Raw genomic sequence first — 21,457 nt, forward strand, 5'->3', positions numbered from 1 at the left:
CCCCCTCCCCTCCCCCATTTCTGAAGAAGGGTCTAGGCCCGAAACGTCAGCCTTCCTGCTCCTCTGATGCTGCTTGGCCTGCTGTGTTCTTCCAGCTCTACACCTTGTTATCTCAGATTCTCCAGCATCTGCAGTTCCTACTATCTCAGCTAGATAGGCTGGGACTTTTTTCCCTGTAGCATTAGAGGCTGAGGGGTGACTTTATTGAGGTTTGTACAGTCACTAGGGGCGTAGATAAGGTGAACGGCCAAGGTTTTTATCCGCAGGGTGGGGGGAGTCCAACACTGGGGGATATAGATTGAGGGTGAGATGGGAAAGATTTAAAAGGGACCTGAGGGGCAACATTTTCTCACTGAGGGTGGTAGGTGTACGGAACAAGCTGCCAGAGGAAGCGGAAGAGGGGGGTACAGTTACAACAGTTAAAAGATATTTGGGTAGGTACAAGGTTTAGAGGGTTATGGACCAAATGTGGCAAATGAGACTGGTTTAGTTTGTGAAACCTGGTGGGCAAGCACGAGTCGGGCCGAAGGGCCTGTTTCTGCGCTGCATGACTCTATGGCTCTAAAGAGCCTCATCAGCACATGCACTGAACCTGAAACATTAGTTCCCACTGTCTATCTCGATTTGCCGCAAGTAAGAGTCTTCTTGTAAAGAGGAAGCTCACAGCGCAAATGGAACCCAGTCTTTTAACCCCAACGCACATCTTTCTACATTGTCATGATCAACACGATTCAGTTTTTCCTTTGCTTATTGCGATTACTATTTGGATCCTGGGACAGGTTTATCCGAAGAGGTTTACCCAAGGTATTTGGGTTTCTGTGGCAACGTATAATTTACCTGCCTGTACTCACCTGGAGCCATGGATAGAAATGGTAGAGGCTCTAATGTTTATCCATCCCAATTGCTAACCAGGAATCTCCCCCACTCTTACCACTCACTATCAGTGCGGGTTGGAAACAGTTACAGGTTTAGTCACGTTATGAAGGCACCTTCCATGCCTGACATGGGATTGAATTAGATGATTCTGGCCCAGGGTCAGCGATGGCACTCACTGACCTATGTTGCCTCACACGGCTCATTTCCCTTTAGGAAAGACAACTTCAGAAGTGTTTGTTTCAGAAGACAGTCTCACCCTCCCAGTGCTGTCATTGGAAATAACACCCCCTGTTCCAGCAGGTCAAACTCAATGACTATCGAGTGAAGACCTTACAATAAGTAGCAGCTATTCCGAAAATGCCTGGGGATCCCAGCATCGTCTTCCAAACCCGGCACAGCTGCTCAGAGGAGGACAGACATGTCACTGTCTTACAGATATGGCACTGAGGGGCACAGGAGACAGCTTCGTGCCACTCATTGTTGCTGAGAATTGAATATTTAGGCCGGAAGCAAATCAAATCACCAAAATCAGAGAGAGAGAGAGAGAGCGATAGAGACAGAGAGAGAGAGAGACAGAGAAAGAGACAGAGAGAGACAGAGAGAGAGAGACAGAGAGACAGAGAGAGAGAGAGAGAGACAGACAGACAGACAGAGAGACAGAGAGAGAGAGTCAGAGAGAGACTGAGAGAGAGAGAGAGAGGGGGAAAGAGAGAGATAGACAGACAGAGAGGGAGTCAGAGACAGAGACAGAGAGAGAGAGAGGTTACTAGCAGAGGTCAAGTCTTCACCAGCCCTGACTGATTCTCTTAATTTCATTTATTTATTCATTGGATGTGGGTGTCACTGTCTGGGCCCAGCATTTATTGCCCATCCCTAGTTGCCATGTGAGAAGGTGATGATGAGCTTCCTTCTTGAACCACTGCAGTCCACCTCCTAGGTTGACACACAATGCCCTTAGGGAGGGAATTCCAAGATTTTGACCCAGCGACAGTGAAGGAACGACGATATATTTCCAAGTCGGGATGGTGAGTGGCTTGGAGGGGAACTTGCATGCTGTCCTCATGAATTGTCCTTCTAGATGGAAGTGGTTGTGGGTTTGGAAGGTGCTGTCTGAGGATCTTTGGTGAATTTCTGCAGTGCATCTTGTAGATAGTACACACTGCTGTGACTGAGCGTCGGTGGTGGAGGGAGTGGATGCTTGAGGATGTGGTGCCAATCAAGGGGGATGCTTTGTCCTGGATGGTGTCAAGATTCTTGGGTGTTGTTGGGGCTGCACCCATCCAGGCAAGTGGGGAATATTCCCTCACACTCCTGACTTGTGCCTTGTAGATGGCGGACAGGATTTGGGGAGTTACTCACTGCAGTAATTCTAGTCTCTGATCCATAGTTGTAGTCACATTATTTTCACAGCCGATTCAGTGAAATTGTCATTCAATGAAGTTGATGGTGGAAGATTTGATGATAGCAATGCCATTGAGTGTCAAGAGGAGGTGGTTAAATTATGTGTCTTCTTGGAGTTGGTCGTTGCCTCGTCCTCGTGTGGTTTAAATGCTACCTACTGCCTATCAACCCATGCCTGAATATTCTTTACATCTTGCTGCATTTGGACGTGGACTGCTTCAGTATTTGAGAATTCGTGAATGGTGCTGAACATTGTGCAATCATCGGCGAACATCCCCACTTCTGACCTTATGACGGAGGGAAGGTCATTGATGAAGCAGCTGAAGATTGTTGGGCCTAGGACACTACCCTGAGGGACTCTTGCAGAGATGTCCTGAAGCTGAGATGACTGACCTCCCACAACCACGACCACCTTCCTTTGTGACTCCAACCATTGAAGAACATTCCCATGATTCTCATTCACTTAAATTTTGCTCGGGCTCCTTGATGCTACTTTCCATCAGATGCTTCCTTCATATCAAAGACAGTCCGTTCCACCTTACTGATGGAATTCAGCTCTTTTGTCCAACTTTAGACCATGGCTGTAATGAAATCAGGAGCCCAGTGGCTCTGATAGTTATTAATGATGAAATTCATATTGTTGAGTGATTTGCTAGATTGTCAATGTTGTACCTGGACTGGACCGGCTCATCTAAAGGAACGACGAATTCGGCATTGCACTTGGATACAGTCAGGCATGATGGTCATTGCTGTGTTAACGTGAGGTCCAATGAATTTACTGAAGACTGATTGTGGATACCTAAGGAGAAGGCTGAGATGGATCATCCCTTCCGAGCCACTCACTATCCTGAGTTGGAAATATATCGTCGTTCTTTCACTGTCGCTGGGTCAAAATCCTGGAATTCCCTCCCTAATAGCATTGTGGGACAACCCACAGCAGGAGGACTGCAGCAGTTCAAGAAGGTAGCTCACCACCAACTTCTCAAGGGCAACTAGGGATAGGCAATAAATGCTGGGCCCAGCCAATGACGCCCACATCCTGTGACAGGGTGAAAAAAAAACAATCAGCACTTCTGTTGCAAAGAAAAATGAAGGCTCCCCTATCATTGAAATGGGAATATTTGTGGAGCCTCATCCTTAGATTAGCCATTGAATTGTCCACTACCGTTCAAAACTGGATGTAGAAGGATGACAGAGCTTTGATCTGCAGGGACGGTATAGATTTCTCTTGTCTGGTGGGAGTAAGGGGAGTTATCATTCTTGAAACTGTCTTTCAGGATCGAACTGGGATTGGCTGAGGTGAATAGAATGAAACCACAGGTTGTTCACCTTGGTGGAACCTCCAGGTAGAAGTTGCCCATGGCTCTGTGACTTTCCCAGCACTGGTCCAAAACTGTTCTGGAAGATGAGTTTGAGAAATTTGTTCTTAGAGGTTTGCACAACCTGGATGATGTTGGAGCTCAGCTGATCTCTGTTCTTCTCCAGGAAGTCTGTCAATTAGAAAGAGACATGGATCTTCTCAGATGCTGGGTCTAACACACCCTGCAGACACAATGGTTAGATAAATGCTAAGTCTGAGCACATTCCAGTGCACAAGGGGAGTAGATGTTAAATATAAATGAAAGTTAAACAATGTGCTAAGGCCTCCATTTAATTGCTTCAACATGAGTCTGGGAAATGTTGTTGAAACTTCAGGCTGCCAAAGTTTGTACTCATTTCATATCCCATGGGCTGACCACAAGACCTTTTACCTTGCCTTCTAATCACACCCGTCCCCACAACTTCAAGGATCCCTACCTTTCTCCAGGCCAGCTAGATCCTCTATCATAGTTTCCTCCTATTGCCACAGCTAAAGCCAAACTTCAATTTCCAAGAAGCTGTAATTCAGATACGGGTTTCAAATATATCTGGAGTTCACGTCAGCCCACACTCTCCAGCAAGGGAACTCATAGGCCCATCCAAACTTTCAATACCTGAAGTTCAGGTAGGCCCAGGCTTTCAGTACATGGGGTTCAGGTAGGCCCGCACTTTCAATACCTAGAGCTCAGGTAGGCCCAGGCTTTCAGTACATGGGATTCAGGTAGGCCCGCACTTTCAATACCTAGAGCTCAGGTAGGCCCAGGCTTTCAGTACACGGAGCTCAGGTAGGCCCAGGCTTTCAATACCTAGAGCTCAGGTAGGCCCAGGCTTTCAGTACATGGAGCTCAGGTAGGCTCAGGCTTTCAATACCTAGAGATCAGGTAGGCCAGACCTCCAGCACTATGGCTCCATCCTAGGGTTCAGAGCCTGGGCAGATCTGTGGGAGTAAGTAAACAGACACCAAAAGGGGAGGTATGGAGTTAAGACCTTCAACAGTGGTGGAAAAATTAAGTAGGGGATGGCGGTGTTACTGTGCATGTGGACTGTCAGATAAAGGTTAGTCTATGCAAACTTCAGCCACTCAGGAGAGTGAGATATTTATAGAGTCATAGAGTCATAGAGCCATACAGCACGGAAACAGACCCTTCAGTCCAACCAGTCCATACCGAACATAATCCCAACCTAAACTAGTCCCACCTGCCTGCTCCTGGCCCATATCCCTCTAAATATTTCCTATTCATATATCCATCCAAATGCCTTTTAAACGTTGTAATTGTACCCAAATCCACCACTTCATCAGAAAGTTCATTTCATACATGAACCACCCTCCATGTAAAAATTTTGCCTCTTGTGTCCTTTTTTAAATCTCTCTCCTCTGATCTTAAAAAATGTGCCCCCAGTCTTCAAATTCCCCATCTTAGGGAAAAGACAACTACCATGAATTCTATCTATATCTCTCATGATTTTATAAACTTCTATCAGGTCAGTTCTCAATCTCCTATGCTCTGGTGAAAAAAGTCTCAGCCTATCCAGCCGTTCTTTATAACTCAAACCTTCCATACCCTGCAACATCCTGGTAAATCTATTCTCAATCCTCTCCAGTTTAATAATATCCTTCCCATAACTGGGCAACCAGAACTGGACATAGTATTCCAGAAGAGGCCACACCAATCTTCTGTACAATCTCAACATAACGTCCCAACTCCTATACTCAAAGGACTGAGCAATGAAGGCAAGTGTGCCAAATGCCTTTTTAACCATCCTGTCTATATGTGATGCAAACTTCAAAGAATTATGTACCTGCACCCCTAGGTCCCTCTGTTCTACAACACTACCCAAGGCCCTACCATTAATTGTATAAACCCTACCCTTGTTTGTTGTACCGAAATGCATTTATCCAGACTGAACTCCATCTGCCATCTTTCAGCTCATGGACCTATTTGATCAAGACCCCTTTGTAATCTTAGAAAACCTTCTTCATTGTCTACAATGCCACCAATTTTGGTGTCATCCACAAACTTACTAGCCATGCCTCTATATTCTCATCCAAATCATTTATATGAATGACAAACAAAAGAGCACCCAGAACCGATCCCTGTGGAACACCGCTGGTCACAGGCCTCCAGTCCGAAAAGCAACCCTCCACATTACTCTCTGTCTCCTGCCATTAAGCTAATTATGTATCCAATTGGCAAGCTCACCCTGAATCCCAAGTGACCTAACTGTACCAATTAGTCTATGTGTAACCTTGTCAAAGGCTTCATTAAAATCCAAATACACAATGTCTACTGCTCTGCCATCATCAACCTTTTTGGTAACTTCCTCAAAAACTCAATCAAATTCATGAAACACGATTTTCCTCACACAAAACCATGCTGACTACCCCAATCAATTTTTGCCTCTCTAAATGTCCATAAATCTTATCTTTTATAATCACCTCCAACAATTTACCCACTAGTGAAGTCAGACTCACTGGTCTATAGTTCCCCGGTTTCTCCTTACAACCTTTCTTAAACAAAAGTATAACATTGCCATCTTCCAGTCATCAGGCACCTCACCCATAGTTATAGATGATGCAAATATTTCTGCAAGGGGTCTCGTAATTTCTTCCCTTACTTCTCACAGCATTATGAGATACATTAGATCAGGTTTCAGAGATTTATCCACCTTTATATTCTCTAAACGGTTTTTAAAACATCAAAGTTTATTTCTTTGATAACACAGTGTAGAGCTGGATGAACACAACAGGCCAGGCAGCATCAGAGGAGCAGGAAACTGATGTTTCGGGTCGGGACCCTTCTTCAGAAAAGAATCTGAAGAAGGGTCCCGACCCAAAATAGCAGCTTTCCTGCTCCTCTGATGCTGCCGGGCCTGCTGTGTTCCTCCAGCTCCACACTGTGTTATCTCAGACTCCAGCATCAGCAGTTCCTACTATCTCAAAGTTTATTTCCCTGCATTCTCTAGACTCCACTTCTTTCTCCACAGTAAAAACTGATACGAAATATTCATTTAGTATCTCTCCCATCTCCTGGGGTTCAACACAAAGACGACCTCCTTGGTCTTTAAGAGACCCTACCCTCTCTCTAGTTACATTCTTACTATTAATGTATTTGTAGAATTGCTTTGGATTACCCTTAACCTTATCTGTCAATGTTATCTCTTATCCCCTCTTTGCCTTCCTGATTTATCTCCTAAGAATGCTTCTACACTCTTTATATTGATTGAGAGGTTCAATTCAACCAAGTTGCCTAAAATAATCTGAAATAAGATTCTCTTTTGCTCTTGACTAGATCCTCAATGTCTTTATTCATCCATTGTTCCTTAATCTTACCAGCCTTACCCTTCACTCTAACAGGAACATAACGCCTCTGAACTTTCGTCATCACACTCTTGAACACCTCCCACATGTCAGACATCGTTTCACCTGCGAACAGTCTACTCCAATCAACTTTTGAAAGTTCTTGTCTGATACCATTAAAATTTGCCTTACTCCAATTAAAAAGTTTATCTTTTACGGAAGGCTTATTTTTTTCCATAACTATTTTGAAACTAATAGAATTATGATCACTAGACTCAAAATGATTCCCCACTTCTACTTCAGTCACCTGCCCTGCCTTATTGCCCAAAAGATGGTCTAGTTTTGCTCCCTCTCTAGTAGGACCATCCACATATTGATAAAGAAAATTTACTTGAGCACATTTGACAAATTCTTCACCATCCAAACCTTTAACACTATGGTAGTCCCAGTCAATGTTTGGAAAATTAAAATCGCCCCTTATTACAACCTTATTATCTTACATTATATCTGAGATCTCCCTACATATTTGTTTCTTAATCTGTCTTTTACTATTAAGGGGCCTATAGTAGAATCCCACCAAAGTGATCTTTCTTTTCTTATTGGTAATTCCTACCCATATATTTTCACTGGATGATTTTTTAGAAATATCTTCCCTAGTTACAACAATAATGTATTCCTTAGTCAAAAATGCCACCTCCCCTCCTTTCTTACCTCCTTTTCTATCCTTCCAATAGCATCTAAAACCTGGAACATTGAGCTGCCAGTCTTGTTCATCTCTCAGCCAAGTTTCTGTAATAGCTATGACATCCCAATTCCACGTTCTTAAACATGCCCTGAGTTCATCAGCCTTACCTGTAAGACCCCTTGCACAGAAATAAATGCAATTTAGTTCTTCAGAGTTAGTACATCCTCTGACTCTCTCTGGTCTTTCTTTTCTAATTGACGTCCTCTCCTCACATTCAGAACCTTCCCCATCAATCCTTCCATTTATAGTCCTGCTTACAATTCCTCCACTCGCCTTCTCTATCAGTATGAAGTCTCCCTTAATAGAATGAGCAAGTCTCCCTGCTAAGATATTGGTCCCTTTCCAGTTCAGGTTAGACCCATCCTTTTGAACAGATCCTTTCTATCCCAGAAGTTACTTTAATTGTCCAAGAACCTGAATCCCTGAACAATACACCAGCTCTTCAGTCACTGATTTATCTCCTTTAACCTTTTGTTCCTTCCCTCGTTTGAGTTTGGCATTGGGAGTAAACCAGAAATTACTACTTTTAAGGTTTTATTTTTTAATCTTCTGCCTAACCTCTTAAATTCACTCTGTACTGCTTTAATCTTTACCTTAAAAATGTCATTCCTACCAATGTGTACAATAATTTCTGGCTTCTCAATCTCACCTTTAACAACATGTTTGAAACGTTTAGAAATGTCCCTAATCCTAGCACCAGGAAAGCAACAATCCATCCTAAATTTACACTCACTGCCACAGAATTGCCTCTCTATGCCCTGACAGAAGAGTCCCCTATAACAATAATCCTATTAAATATTGTCAAAAACTGCCTAACATAAGAATCGTTCCAAGTCTCCAATAACTGACTGGCGCTTCCATTTTCCTCAGAAACACTATCCCCTTCAACTGTTCCAAAAACTGAATATTTCTCGATTTGTCCTGTAGCAAGATCTTACCTAGTTAAAACTCAGGTCAAGTCGTTTTCTTTATTAACAGGATGAGGGTGTTGCTGGCCAGGCAGCATTTATTGCCCATCCCTAATTGCCCAGAGGGCAGTTTAGAATCAACCACATTGCTGTGGGTTTGGAGTCACATGTAGGCCCGACCAGGTAAGGATGGCAGCTTCCTTCCCTAAAGGACACTAGTGAACCAGGTGGGTTTTTCCCATCAATCAACAACAGATTCATAGTCACCATTAGATTCTTAATTTGATATATCTTATTGAATTCAACTTCCGCCATCTGCCAAGGTGGGATTTGAGCCCAGGTCTCCAGAAATATTATCCGGGTTAACAGCCCAACGATAATACCAGTAGGTCATCACCTCGCTCGGCCATCTTCTTCGTGGGCTTCAATTGTTCCACTTTTCTCAAATGAATGAATGAATGATTTCATTGTCATGCGTATTTTACAGAGAAAAATACATAAAATACAGTCACATCTTTAGGTAGATTCCTAACTGGCTGAAACTTTCATTGAATAACCTGTATCTGACAGTCTACATACACACTAACACCACTCCCCCCCCGCCCCCAACTTACTTTTTCCACGTAGTTTAAGGTCTTAACTCCACACTTCCCTTTAGGTGCATCTTTATGTACTCCCAGAGATCCGTCCAGGCCTGTTCCCGATCCCTGGGATAAAGTCATGCCTGGGAGATCAGATCCAACAGCACTGACTAGGTGCAGGAACTGGAGAAACACTCGTTCTCAGGGACACTGTCGATGCTGGTGAGGCCCATTCCTGGTTGCTCTGAGAAAGCGGTGATGGGTCTTCTCTTTCAGTGACTGTTGGATCACCTCAGAGTTCACCGCTCAGCGTCAGGTAGGGAGACACATGTAGGCCAGGCTGTGTAAGGATGGCAGGATCCTTTTGCTGATGCACATCCAATGCACCCAGTTGGGTTCGTACAATAGCTTAGCTCCTTTTACTGGCACCACCCCAAAAGTTAGTGAGTTTAGTGTTACAGCTCATCAAGGCAGGATTTGAACTCATGGGAGCTGGGTTGTTTGGCTCCTGTTTTTCAGTCTTTACATGACTTTTGAAAAGAATACTCTGGATGTTGGCATCACTAGCAAGGCTGGCATTTATTGTCCACTCATCAGGAAGTTCTAGAGTGACTTGTTAGGCCTTTCGAGGGGTGCGTCAGACGGGTGAGGGAGGGGAGTTATATACAGACCAGTCGGGTAAGGATGGCAGGATTGCTTCCTCGAACTAATTTAATGAAGCAGTCGGCATCTTACTTTCAAACCAGTTGGCACCCGGAGCGAGAGAAAGATTTCACCACCGACAACTTTCACCACCCTGCATTGACAGAGGGTCGATGCCAGTTTCTGCTCAGTGGGGATGAATGTGGACAGTACCTTTCACCTCATAATGAACCACTCCTGCAAAGTGAGCGATGCCAAACAAAGTCCCATGAGAGCTCATCGGAGGGATGTAGACCATACTCCTGCTGTGGTGATTATTCAGCTTGGTTAACAACGTCGTGTCAGTGCCCTGCAGAAAGGAGGCAAAAAAAAAAGACTTGAATCCGTGGAACCAACTTTCAAGACCTCAATATACCCCAAAGCCCTTTACAGTCCTTTCCTGAAACACAGTCTCTGTTGTAACACAGGAAACGCAGCAGCAGAGCAAGGTCCCATATCAGCAATCTGATAATGATCAGACCACCAGTTATTTAAGGATATCCGTTTAATGATGAGTATTGCTGACAACACAGGAGTCACTCCCTTGCTTTTACAGAATGATGGGATGAGACAGCAGGGAAGGAGGTTGTTCAGTCCATCGAGACTGTGTTGCTTTTCCCAAAGAGCATCCCAGCCAGCCGCACTCACCTGCTCTCCACCCACATCCCAAAAAATCAGGCATTTATGCAATTCTATCCTGGAGATAATTATTCTGTCAGTATGGACCGCCCTGTCAGATATCCTCACCCTGTCAGATTACAAAAGGTTCTCTTTTATCAGCTGGTTTGATGAGTTTAAATTCATTCCAGACTGGCCAAGGAGACAAAGTCAAGGATTGTCCTCAGACTTAGACTTCAAAGTTACATTCTTTATGATCCATGAGTACTAAAGACTGTAATGCATGGTCATCATGGACACTCCAGCCTCTGATGGATAGTGACATTTCGTAAGCGCTGATCCACCTTCTTTATCTTTTCATGTCCATGTTTTAGCCTGTTCTGGTGCAGACTTCCAGAGTCTTCCATTTCCACCCACGCTGTTCTACTTATGGTCAGTAATGTGCAGTGCTGTAACATCATCACAAGCTTGCTCCAGGGCCCAAATGCCTCTGTACATCATCTTTCCCTCATCTTGGTTCCTTTGTCAATCACCTTAAATCTGGACCATTTCATGATTGCCCCCTCAGCCACTGGAAATATTTCTCTTTATTTAGGCTAGCTGTGCCCTATTCAACTCGCTCTTAGCCTTCGTTTCTCTAAGAAGGACAACCTCAGCTTTTTCGGTCTGTCGTGAGAATAGTAATCCTTCATCCCTAGAACCATTCTGGTAAATCTCTTCTGCACTCTTCCCCAAATCTCCTTTTGCAGCTTTCCTGCTGTCTGATTCCTACAATTGGACACAATATTCTGTTTGCGGCCTAGCCAGTGTTTTACAAAGGTTTAGCATAACTCCATAACTTCTTTAACTCTATAAATCCTCAAACTCTAGATATCTTGTTAGTCAGCTCTGTTATCTTCACAGATTTGTATGCAAGCATCTCCAGGTCTCTCTGTTTTTCTACCCTCTTTAAAATTGCACTATTTGGTATTATCCCTATTCATTCTTCCTACAAATTGTACTCTCAGCATTGATTTTCATTTAATCTGTGTGTCTATTCCACTAATCTGTCTATCCTCTGGGTCTCATTACCATCTGACTGTTGACTGCAGTCCAAGTGTTTTATTGCCCGCACATTTCAAAACTGCATCTTGTACACCACACTGTCCTCAGTCCAAGCCCTGAACATAGTTACATTTCAAAATAGTGCCACAGTGTACTCAGGTCCTGAGATGGCAGGTTAGGATCCCAGTTTAATGGCTCTTCTGAAAAGCAACACCTCCAACAATGTAGCAATCTTGTAGCGCTACCACACACTGTCAGCCTAGATTTCATTCTCAAGTCCCCAGAGTTAGTTTGTGACCCCACAGCCTGGGTACTCAGAGGGTAGTATGGTCCCCGCAGGGTGAAGGCTGGTGAGGTGAGAAGGCATATATACACGCAATGGATCTAACACCAGTTGGACAGTCGGTTGAACATGTGATTTGTAATCTCAGGGTCATGGGTTCAAGCCCCACGCTGGGTATGCCCAGTTAAGGGCAGCACGGTGGCTCGGTGGTTAGCATTAATGCTCATGGCACCAGGGATCCAGGTTCATTTCCACCCTCAGGCAACTGTGTGGAGCTTATACGTTTTCTCCATGTCTATGTGAAAACCCTCTGGGTGCTCTAGTTTCTTTCCACAGTCCAAAGCTGTGCAGGTTAAGTGGATTGTCCATGGGAAAATAGCCCATAGTGTGCAGGGATGTGTAGGTTAGGTGCAAAAGCCATGGGAAATGCAGCGTTACAGGGATATGGTGGGATGGCCTTCAAAGGGTTGCTGTGGACATGATGGGCTGAGTGGCCTGCTTCCACACTGTGGGGATTCTATGATTAAGCAAGTGATGTAGTTGCCTGGGAATTGGTACAGTTATCTGGGTGAACATAGGAAGTTTTCTTTGCTGTCTGAAATCTGGTAAAATCCAGGTGCTGTGTAAAAGCCAACTAGTCAGAGAGCAGCTAAACTGACAATGATGTCCCCCAAACAAACATAATTTGCCCGACTCAGTCCCAAATATTGAGGTAAGTGTGGTGTATCACTCCTCCCAGTTGGCCAGCTTCGGCCCAGTGGCACAGAAAATTCCAAGCAGTTGTAATTTTTGGCTTTAGCCCTGAATGAAATGAAATTGTATTCGAGTGAGGTCAGTGCTGGATCACTCAGAATCCTGCATGGTCCCATCTTCAGTGTAACAGTGCCCATCTCGCTGGGGCAATACACTGAAAACAAGCCTCAGCAATCCCAGAGCCATCACTGATGTGAAAAGACTTAGCCTCCAATTTACCAGACTGACTAACACTCACCAGGTTTCCGTAGCTAACAAAAAGAAAATTGCTTATTATGAATAAATGTCTTTCACCAATCAGGAAATATGAATTGTGAACCTGTAACTCTACAATCTAAACCCTTCTTTTAAAATATTCTCCTCTTCACAAATAGACAGACTCACAAAGACAGGACATGGCAAAAGGAAAAATAAAGAATAGAGGACACAGTTCAACAACGTCAGTTTGGACCACAGTAGCTAATGGAATCATAAAATCCCTACAGTGTGGGAGAAGGCCATTTTAGGCCATCAAATCATACCAACCCTCCAAAAAGCATCCCACCCAGACTCACCTCATCCCTGTACTTCCCATGGCTAATTTACCCAGTCTGCATTTCCCTGGACACTATGTGCAATTTAGCATGGCCAAACCTGCACATCTTTAGACTGTGGGAGGAAACCCATACAGAATGTGCAAATTCCACACAGACAGTCACCCAAGGATGGAATCGAACCCAGGTCCCTGGTGCTATGAGACAGCAGTGCTAGCCACTGAGCCACTGAGCTGGTGCTTTTGGCTTCTTCAGATTCTTTTTAGTTCTTTGCTGTTTACACACTGATGCACTCTTTCATTCACTAGTTGAGAATTCATCCTTTCGCTGTCTTTTAAGGCCTTCAACAGGAGGTTTGCAGACAACAGTGAGTTCAAGACAGCTCGTTGTTTTTGGAGACTTTCTGGCTCAGTGAAAGTGTCTCTTCATGCAAACAATTTCAATAAATGAAAAGGAATGCTTGGGTGGGGCAGCTTACCTTTGGGAATTTGCTCTCCTCATCAATCAGTGAGATGATATTCATCGGTTTAACTGCAAGAACATCTAAAGTCCGCTGGTTGTCGATGAAATCAATGTGCTGCCAGTTGATGCTCTCCCGAATGTATTCCTCCTGTTCCTCTTTGAAGATGCACCTTACGAAGAACTGCTGCAAGTGCTCATTGGCGAAGTTAATGCACAGTTGCTCAAAGCTGAAAAGGAAGGTGCCATTACCGTCACCATCCTTATTGCTATCATCCACCAGCATCATTTATGGCAGCGCCCAAAGGAGGTGCCAGAGATCACAAAAACCATTGTAAAGAACCAGAAGGGTATCTTATTCCAGTTGGTACTGTGTTTAAAACCCTCCTTTTACCTATCTAACCCCAGGATGTCCAGCCTAACATAAAGGTGATGAACACCTTCTCTCTCTCTATAGATAATGGATGAAGCAGTTGCCTGGATGAATGCAGCTCCAACAACACGCAAGAAGCTCAACACCATCAAAAGCCAAGCCATTGGGCTGTCACCACCCTCCACATTCACTGTCTTCACTACTGATAAAGCAGATGCACTGCAGCCACTCGCTGAGGATTCTCTGACAACTACCTTCGCTATCGAGAAGTGCGCGAGCAGCAGACGCACGGGGACATCACTGCCTCAAGTTCCTTCAAAGTCACCCATCCACCTGAGCTGAAACTGTATTGTCGTTCCTTCACGGTCACTGGGTCGAAATCTTGTAACTCCCTCCCTAACAGCACAGTAGCTGTACCTAAACCACATGGACTACAGCGGTTCAAGGCAGCTCAGCACATCATACTCTAGGGCAATTATAAGACCGTGAGGAACAAGAGCAGATGTAGGCCATTCAGACCATTGAGACTGCCCCACCAGTCAATGAGATCACGGCTGATTTGACAATCATCAACTCCACTTTCCTGCCTTTTTACTCTAACCCTTGATTCTCTTACTAATTAAAAATCTGCCCGTCTCAGCCATAAATATACTAACCAACCAGCATCTACAGCCTCCTGTGGTAAAGGATTCCACAAATTCACTACCACCTAAGAAAACAAATTCCTTGTCTCTGGCCTAACTCAGCAACATCTTACGCCCTTTGGACATGGACTCTCCCTTCTGGGAAGGAAGCCTTCCTCATCTACCCTGTCTAGCCCTCTAAAAATCTTACATTTCAATAAAGTCACCTCTCATTTTTCTACATTTCAATGAGTACGGGCCCAAACAACTCAACTTCTTGTCATAAGATAGCCCCTCCATGTCTGCTATCAACCTTGTGAACCTTCTCTGGACTACCTCCAATTTCAGTCTTTCTTTCCTTAGATAAGGGACAAACACTGTCCACGGTGTTCTAGGTGAGGCCTAACTGGTGCTTGGTATAGTGTTAGCAAGACTTCATGTATTTATACTCCAGTCCCATTGAAATAGAGGCCAATGTTCCATTTGCCTTCCCTATTACTCACTGAACTTGGATGCTAGCACATTGTAATTCATGAGTCATTCCCAAATCCCTACATGTGGCCTTGAAAGTAACGCCTTTGTCCCATGAAAAATCCCATGAATCTATGTTTTAAATTGTATTTAATTCCACCAATTGCACTGGTGGAAGTTGAGCAGACGAATGTTATCCTGAGACTCTGATCACTAGCCTGCTGATATTATTGCTATCCCAGCCACCATTCCCCTGACCATTTGAATGAAGCAAATCTAAACAAATCCCTGCCTCATCAAATATTACAAAGACTCGGGATACCTGTTTGAATCAAAGTTCTCGAAACCAAAGATGTCCAACAATCCAATCGAACTGAAAACCTTTTCGGGATCTGTGGTTATGGATGTGTTGATGACGGTGTTAATCTTTTTGACGATCCACACAAAGAGGAGGTCGTATATTCCCTGGTTAAAGCAATCAGAGAGCTGCTGTGATATTGAACATTAAACGGAAGTTGCAAGATGTGGACTATATATTAAAGACGCCGGTCTCAGCAGGTACCAGTGACAACTCAACCCCACACTCCCCGACTCTGGTTAGGTACTGTTATTTATATGGGCAATAATCCTTTGTGGGTTTTTTTGAAGAAACTTCAGGTCAAGAATTTTTAGTTATTTTGGTGGAGTTTAATCCTCCAGCTGTAAAACATAAAATCAATTCATGTCCTTGGGAATAACAATGCTGCAGTTAAATACTGATCAAAGGTGCATTGAAGAGAAACAGAATAGTGTGATCTAAATGGGTCATCTAGAATATGCCAGCCATGATACTCATTGTAAATTTAATACCAATAGGAACTAGACAGATTCAGAGAGGCAGGAGGAAGTCATGATCCTAAAAGCCTATAGTAAAAATGTGAACATATCAAGGGCTGTTATAGGCTCATGAGGGCACCATCATCTTCTGGATTAAAAAAATAGAGCCTCCCCACCTTCCTGTCCCCACCAAAAACCAGGTGGTTCCCATTGCAAGTTTCTATTGGACGTGGGTAAAAATATTGTTGATGCCTTAATGATAATCTTTCAAAGTTCTCTCAATTGGGAACCATTCCTTTTATCTGGAAAATTGTGCACATACCAAAGAGTTATTTAGTTTTGAAGAAACAAAATATCCATCAACAGAAATATTCAGTGATAGAGAAAGAGACATTGAGTTTTGCATTGGCTCTACATGAGTTTGAAATCTATATCATAAATAAAACTGGAGATATTGTCATTTATATGGGTGAGAATTCTTTGTTTTTTTATGAAGAAACTTCAGGACAAAAAAATTATAGTTATTTTGGTGGAGTTTAATCTGTCAGCTGTACAATTTAAAATCATTCATGTGCTTGGAAATAGCAATGTTGTAGTTATATGTTGATCAAAGGTATGTTGAAGGGGCAACAGAATGTTGTAATGCAAAATGATCTATGTAAAATATGGTAGCCATTAAACTCATTGTGCCTTTAATACCAATATATTTTCACTATTAATCTAACATAGAAATTGTGCTAAAAAGGTATTTTTGTAGGAAATGAACATATATATTATGGATACATTTTCACACTTCTTTTGGGAGAGTTGTAATGAAAGATGTCTAACTTATCTATGCATTAATATCATTTTTAGAGTTTGGATTTTAAAATAGTAGCATATGGGTTGGTTATTCTGTGAAGGGTTTTTAAAAAATAACTAGGTCAGACATCCTTCTGAAACAGTGACCTAATCCAGTATGGACTAAAGATCAGGGATCCCTGGAGTGTTAGTGGAAAAGTATTTTTACTGAGGTGGTTTATGGCGTAGACATTCAAGGCCATTAGTTTGTGTTTTTTTTTGTTTTGAAATATTCCAGAATTGATTTTAGGAAACACAGAGATTTCATGTTTATTGGATAGTTCAAAGGAGATTTTACAAGGGTCAGAAGCAGGTATAATTTCTCTATAAAGAACAGAACAGTTCAGGGAAAGCATAGTCTCCTCAGCAGAAAGGGTTAGTTTGTACAATTTCAAAGCCAAGAGTGCTGTTTAGAAATCTGCAGATTATTAAAAGCTGAGAAAGTCTAAACTCTCAGTTTTGCGAATATTCATATAGGAGAAATCACTGGTCATGGGAAGGAACTGGGAAGAATCAGTTAAGTCTCATCTGAAGATTTGACGTAATGGGGAATTTCTCCATATGGGTAGTGTTAAGAAATGGGATTAGACTCTCTGCTGTGTGTTTTATGACCTTACAAACCATGTTCTATATTCAGATAGCTTGATGTGTTTCTTTTCTCTTTTGTGTAACAAGCTTCTGTTCTGTTTCTTAAAAAACTCTGCAGTCTAGTGTGAATATGTTACAGTGAGTGACCACTACATTAACTAAGTAAAAAGTGATCTATCAAGTCAGGTTTAATTCTGGGAGCTGTCTAGTACCATCTGTTGAGATCATAACAACATCATAAAGCTACGCTTAAAAAAAATGAGAGGGGGAAATCCGGGGAATTATAGAAAGTTAGTCTAATATTTATTACCAGGAAATTACTAGAAACCATAACTAAAGATAGAGTGATTGAATGCTTAGAAAACTTCCAGCTGAATGGAGAACTGACATGGATTTGTAAAAGCACAACGAATCTGATAGAATATTTTGAAATGGTGTTGTGGATAGAGATGTAGTATATCTGGACTTCCATATTTGATAAGATGCCACACAATGGGTTAATGTCCAAGGTAAGATCACAATGTGTTCGGGGTAAACAGAAAGCCGAGAGTCGGGATAAATAGGTCTTTTTCGGTTTGGCATGACATAGCTAGTGAGGTGCCACAGGTTTCAGTCCTCAGGATCCAACTACTGATAATCTATATTAATAACTTGGATGCTGGGATAGAAAGTAATGTCGCCAAATTGCAAATGATGCTAAAATGTGTGGGAAAATAAATTGCAATGAAGAAGTAAGAAATTTGTAAATGGATACGGGGTGAAATGGGACAAAGTTTGGCAGATGAAGTTTATTGTGAATAAGAGTGAGGTTATCTACTTTGGTTGCAGGAATGGAAAGGCAACTTATTATCTAAATGGGGAGAAACTTCAGACTGCTTTGGTGCAGAGGGATCTGGGTGTCCTTGTGCTTGAATCACCAAAATTGAGCTTCAGGTACAACAAATAATGAAGGCAAAGGGAGTTTGGCAATTATTGTGAAAGGAATAGAGTATGAAAGTAGGGAAGTGTTGCTGCAACTATACAAGGCATTAGTGAGACTGCACCTGGAGTATTGCATACAATTTTGGTCCCCTTACCTAAGGAAGGATGTAATTGCATTGGAGGGAGTTCAAAGAAGATTCACAAGATTAATTCCAGAGATTAGAAGCTTGTTTTATGAAGAGAGATTGAGCAGTTTAGACCTATACTCTCTGAACTTTAGAAGAATTAGAGGAGATCTAATCAAGGTATACAAGACGTTGAAAGGAGATTGACAAATTGACGTGGGAAGGACATTTCGTCATATGGGGCAATCTAGAATAGAGGTCAGTTTTAGAGTTAAGGGTAACAGATTTAAAACAGAGATGAGGAGATATTGCATCTCTCAAAGGGGACATGAAGCTGTGAAATTCTCTACCCTAAGATGCAGTGGATGCCAGGACATTGTGTAAAGTTAAGGAGGGAAATAGACAGATTTTTAATTAGTAATGGGTTGAAGGCTTATAGAAAGCAGGCAGGGAGGTAAAGTAGAGGCCAAGATGAGATCAGCCAGGTCCGTATTAAATGGCCCAGCAGGCTCAAGGGGCTGAATAGCCTGCTGTTGCTCCCAGTTCTATGTTCTTAAAGTAGCGGATGGGAGAAAGTCTATGATGGTTATTTGTATGTCCAGAAGGGAGGTGATAAACTCGCTATAACAGACTATTCATTGAAACATAAATGAAGTGTGGAAGAGTCTTGATGAGTTGGATGGTCTCCCTTGTTCCCAAGTGAGGAGAAAGAGCATCAGCCATTTGTATGGATGTAGTGCCCCGTATTCTCTAGAAGTCTGCATGCAGCTACATGTGGAAGGTGAAACTGTCATACACTCAGTAAGAAAAGGCACATGGTTGACTAGTGAATGTGGAATAGTAAAGCAGACAGGTAAAACTTGTGCCTTTATTGCCTCACCTTCACCAATGCGTCCCTACTAGCCGCTGCCTGGGTTTTGCTCACTGGAGCGGTCACATTCTCTCCTCTGATCATGATGGACCTGTGAGTCAATGCATTCTTCAGCTCTAGTGGGTTCACCTGCAGCATAGACAGAGAGAGAGAGAGAGACACCTCCAAAGGTGAGTGGAGCACAGTCACGACGCACAGTCAGAGCTCATCATTGACCCAGATCATAAGAAGCAGCCGAGAGTTCACTGGCCTCCTCAGATCATAGAATCATAGAATCCCTACAGTGTGGAAGCAGGCCATTCAGCCCATTGAGTCTGCATTGACCCTCTGAAGACCATCCCACCCAGACCCACTCCCCTATCCTATTCCTGTAACCGTGCATTTCCCATGCTTAACCCTCACGAGCCTGCAAATCCCTGGACACTATGGGCAATTTAGCACAGCCAATGCCCCTAACCTGCACATCTTTGGACTGTGGGAGGAAACTGGAGAAAACCCACGCAGACACAGGGAGAATGTGCAAACTCCACACAGACAGTCGCCCGAGGGTGGAATCGAACCTGGGTCCCTGGAGCTGTGAGGCAGCAGTGCTAACCACAGATGACCTCAGAGGATTTCTCAATTCCAGCAAGTCCCAGCATTAACAGGGCTTGTTGTTGGGACTTGGGGGGAACGGATATGTTATAATGTGTACATGTTACTGCTGCTACATCAATGACTGCTCGACTGGGAAAAGAAATGCTGCAGGCCACAATTTCCAGCGCTGTTTCAGAAATGCTTTGATAAGTCCCTCCATCGAGGAATTTCTGATCTGTTCGGGTCTCTGGGCAATTCCATCCCGGAGGGTGGGTGTCAAATACGGACCGGCCCGTGTCAAACAGCCAGGGTTACCGCTATAGATTTTACTAAATGGTGAATAATCTGAGAAGGTCAGTATTTCACTTGATGTGAAGTTTACACATGGCACTGTAAACATCCTGATTAACAGTCCGATGTTAATGCTGATTCGCGTGTATTCTCCTAACACAAACATACACACACACACACACACACAAATACGTGGATCTCCTAATACACACACACACAAACACATGGATCTCCAAATACACACACACAAACACACAAACATACAGGTCAGGATTAGACCATTCGGCCCCTCGAGCCTGCTTTGCCACCTGATAAGATCATGGTTGATCTAATTGTAACCACAAATCCGCACTCCTGCTCACTCTCCATAGCCCCGTATCCCTTACTTACCAAGATTCTATCTACCTCTATCATACAAATGTTAAAAAAATTTTGCTTCTACTGTCTTTTCAACAAAAGAACTAACAAAAGAACATTTCTCCTCATCTCTGTTTAAAATGGCCTATTTGTCAACTGTGAGCCCCTGATTGTAGATTCTCCCACATGAGGAAACATTATCTCCACTCCCACTGGGTCAAGACCTGGTTTCAGGTCTCTCTTGTTCTCCCACAGGGTACAAGCCTAGCCTGTCTAATCCTGCCTCACATGACAACTCAGCCATACAAGGTACCAACTGATACAGATGGATAGATGATAATAAAATCAATAACAATTATATCTGCTACATTGGTATTTGAAAATACAACCCAAGTCCTCAAGCTCTTCTTTCCTCGATTCCTTAGCACAACTAATTATTTTGATCAATGTGTTTCTTGATCACCCGAGGGGATGGAAGAGGAATTTACTGAGGTTTGTTTACCCCTTCTTGGACCTGGAGTTTTGTTTTTAATCTGTGTTTGACTTGATGGGGGGGTGAGGTGGGGCGAAGGAGGAGGTTGTGTGGAACAGTGTCTAAACGGTGTTAGATCGACCATTGTGGTGTCTCTGTCCTGCCCATCCATGTTTTAGGTTTGTAGGATCACAATGAGGACAGAGCACACGCAGTCCCTACATTTCAGTCCCTTGATTCTTTTTGAACAGACACATGGAAACATCCAAGAGTGGGGGCCAGGGAGGCAGGACACCTTTCCAAAGATCTGAGCTAGGGCCATTCCGTTTCTGTCTCCATTACCTTTCCACAATCACAGAGATACACTCCCCCCCATCGTAACAGGACGCTCACTCCTGAATGTGGAAGCTCTGTGGTAAAATGTGTGATATATTTAACGAGGAGGGTTTAATTTACCTCAAGTAACTTTGTGGCCATGGAGAGATGATTGGATTCCAAAAGCTCACAGCAGTCCAAGTTGTCATACACAGCAGCTGTAGAGGAACACTCAGGTCAATACAGAATAAGCAGCATTGATAAAATCTGAAAGAAATC

General features: G+C 43.2%; 1 protein-coding gene across 1 annotated transcript in view; it reads right to left on the reverse strand.

Annotated features, from left to right (window-relative positions):
* The window catches only part of LOC109915178 (unconventional myosin-VIIa-like), a 108,028-nt gene that overhangs the window by 62,220 nt on the left and 24,351 nt on the right, over positions 1 to 21,457 (reverse strand). The window contains exons 8-13 of the mRNA XM_048604142.1: positions 21,320 to 21,396; positions 19,177 to 19,296; positions 15,329 to 15,471; positions 13,559 to 13,769; positions 10,024 to 10,159; positions 3,607 to 3,767 (exon numbers count right to left, since the gene is read on the reverse strand). Coding sequence (XP_048460099.1) covers positions 3,607 to 3,767; positions 10,024 to 10,159; positions 13,559 to 13,769; positions 15,329 to 15,471; positions 19,177 to 19,296; positions 21,320 to 21,396 — 848 coding nt within the window. The remainder of the gene's footprint in view (positions 1 to 3,606; positions 3,768 to 10,023; positions 10,160 to 13,558; positions 13,770 to 15,328; positions 15,472 to 19,176; positions 19,297 to 21,319; positions 21,397 to 21,457) is intronic.

This window comes from Rhincodon typus, chromosome 13, assembly GCF_021869965.1.
Source record: "Rhincodon typus isolate 14 chromosome 13, sRhiTyp1.1, whole genome shotgun sequence".
In the NCBI taxonomy this organism is placed as follows: domain Eukaryota; kingdom Metazoa; phylum Chordata; class Chondrichthyes; order Orectolobiformes; family Rhincodontidae; genus Rhincodon; species Rhincodon typus.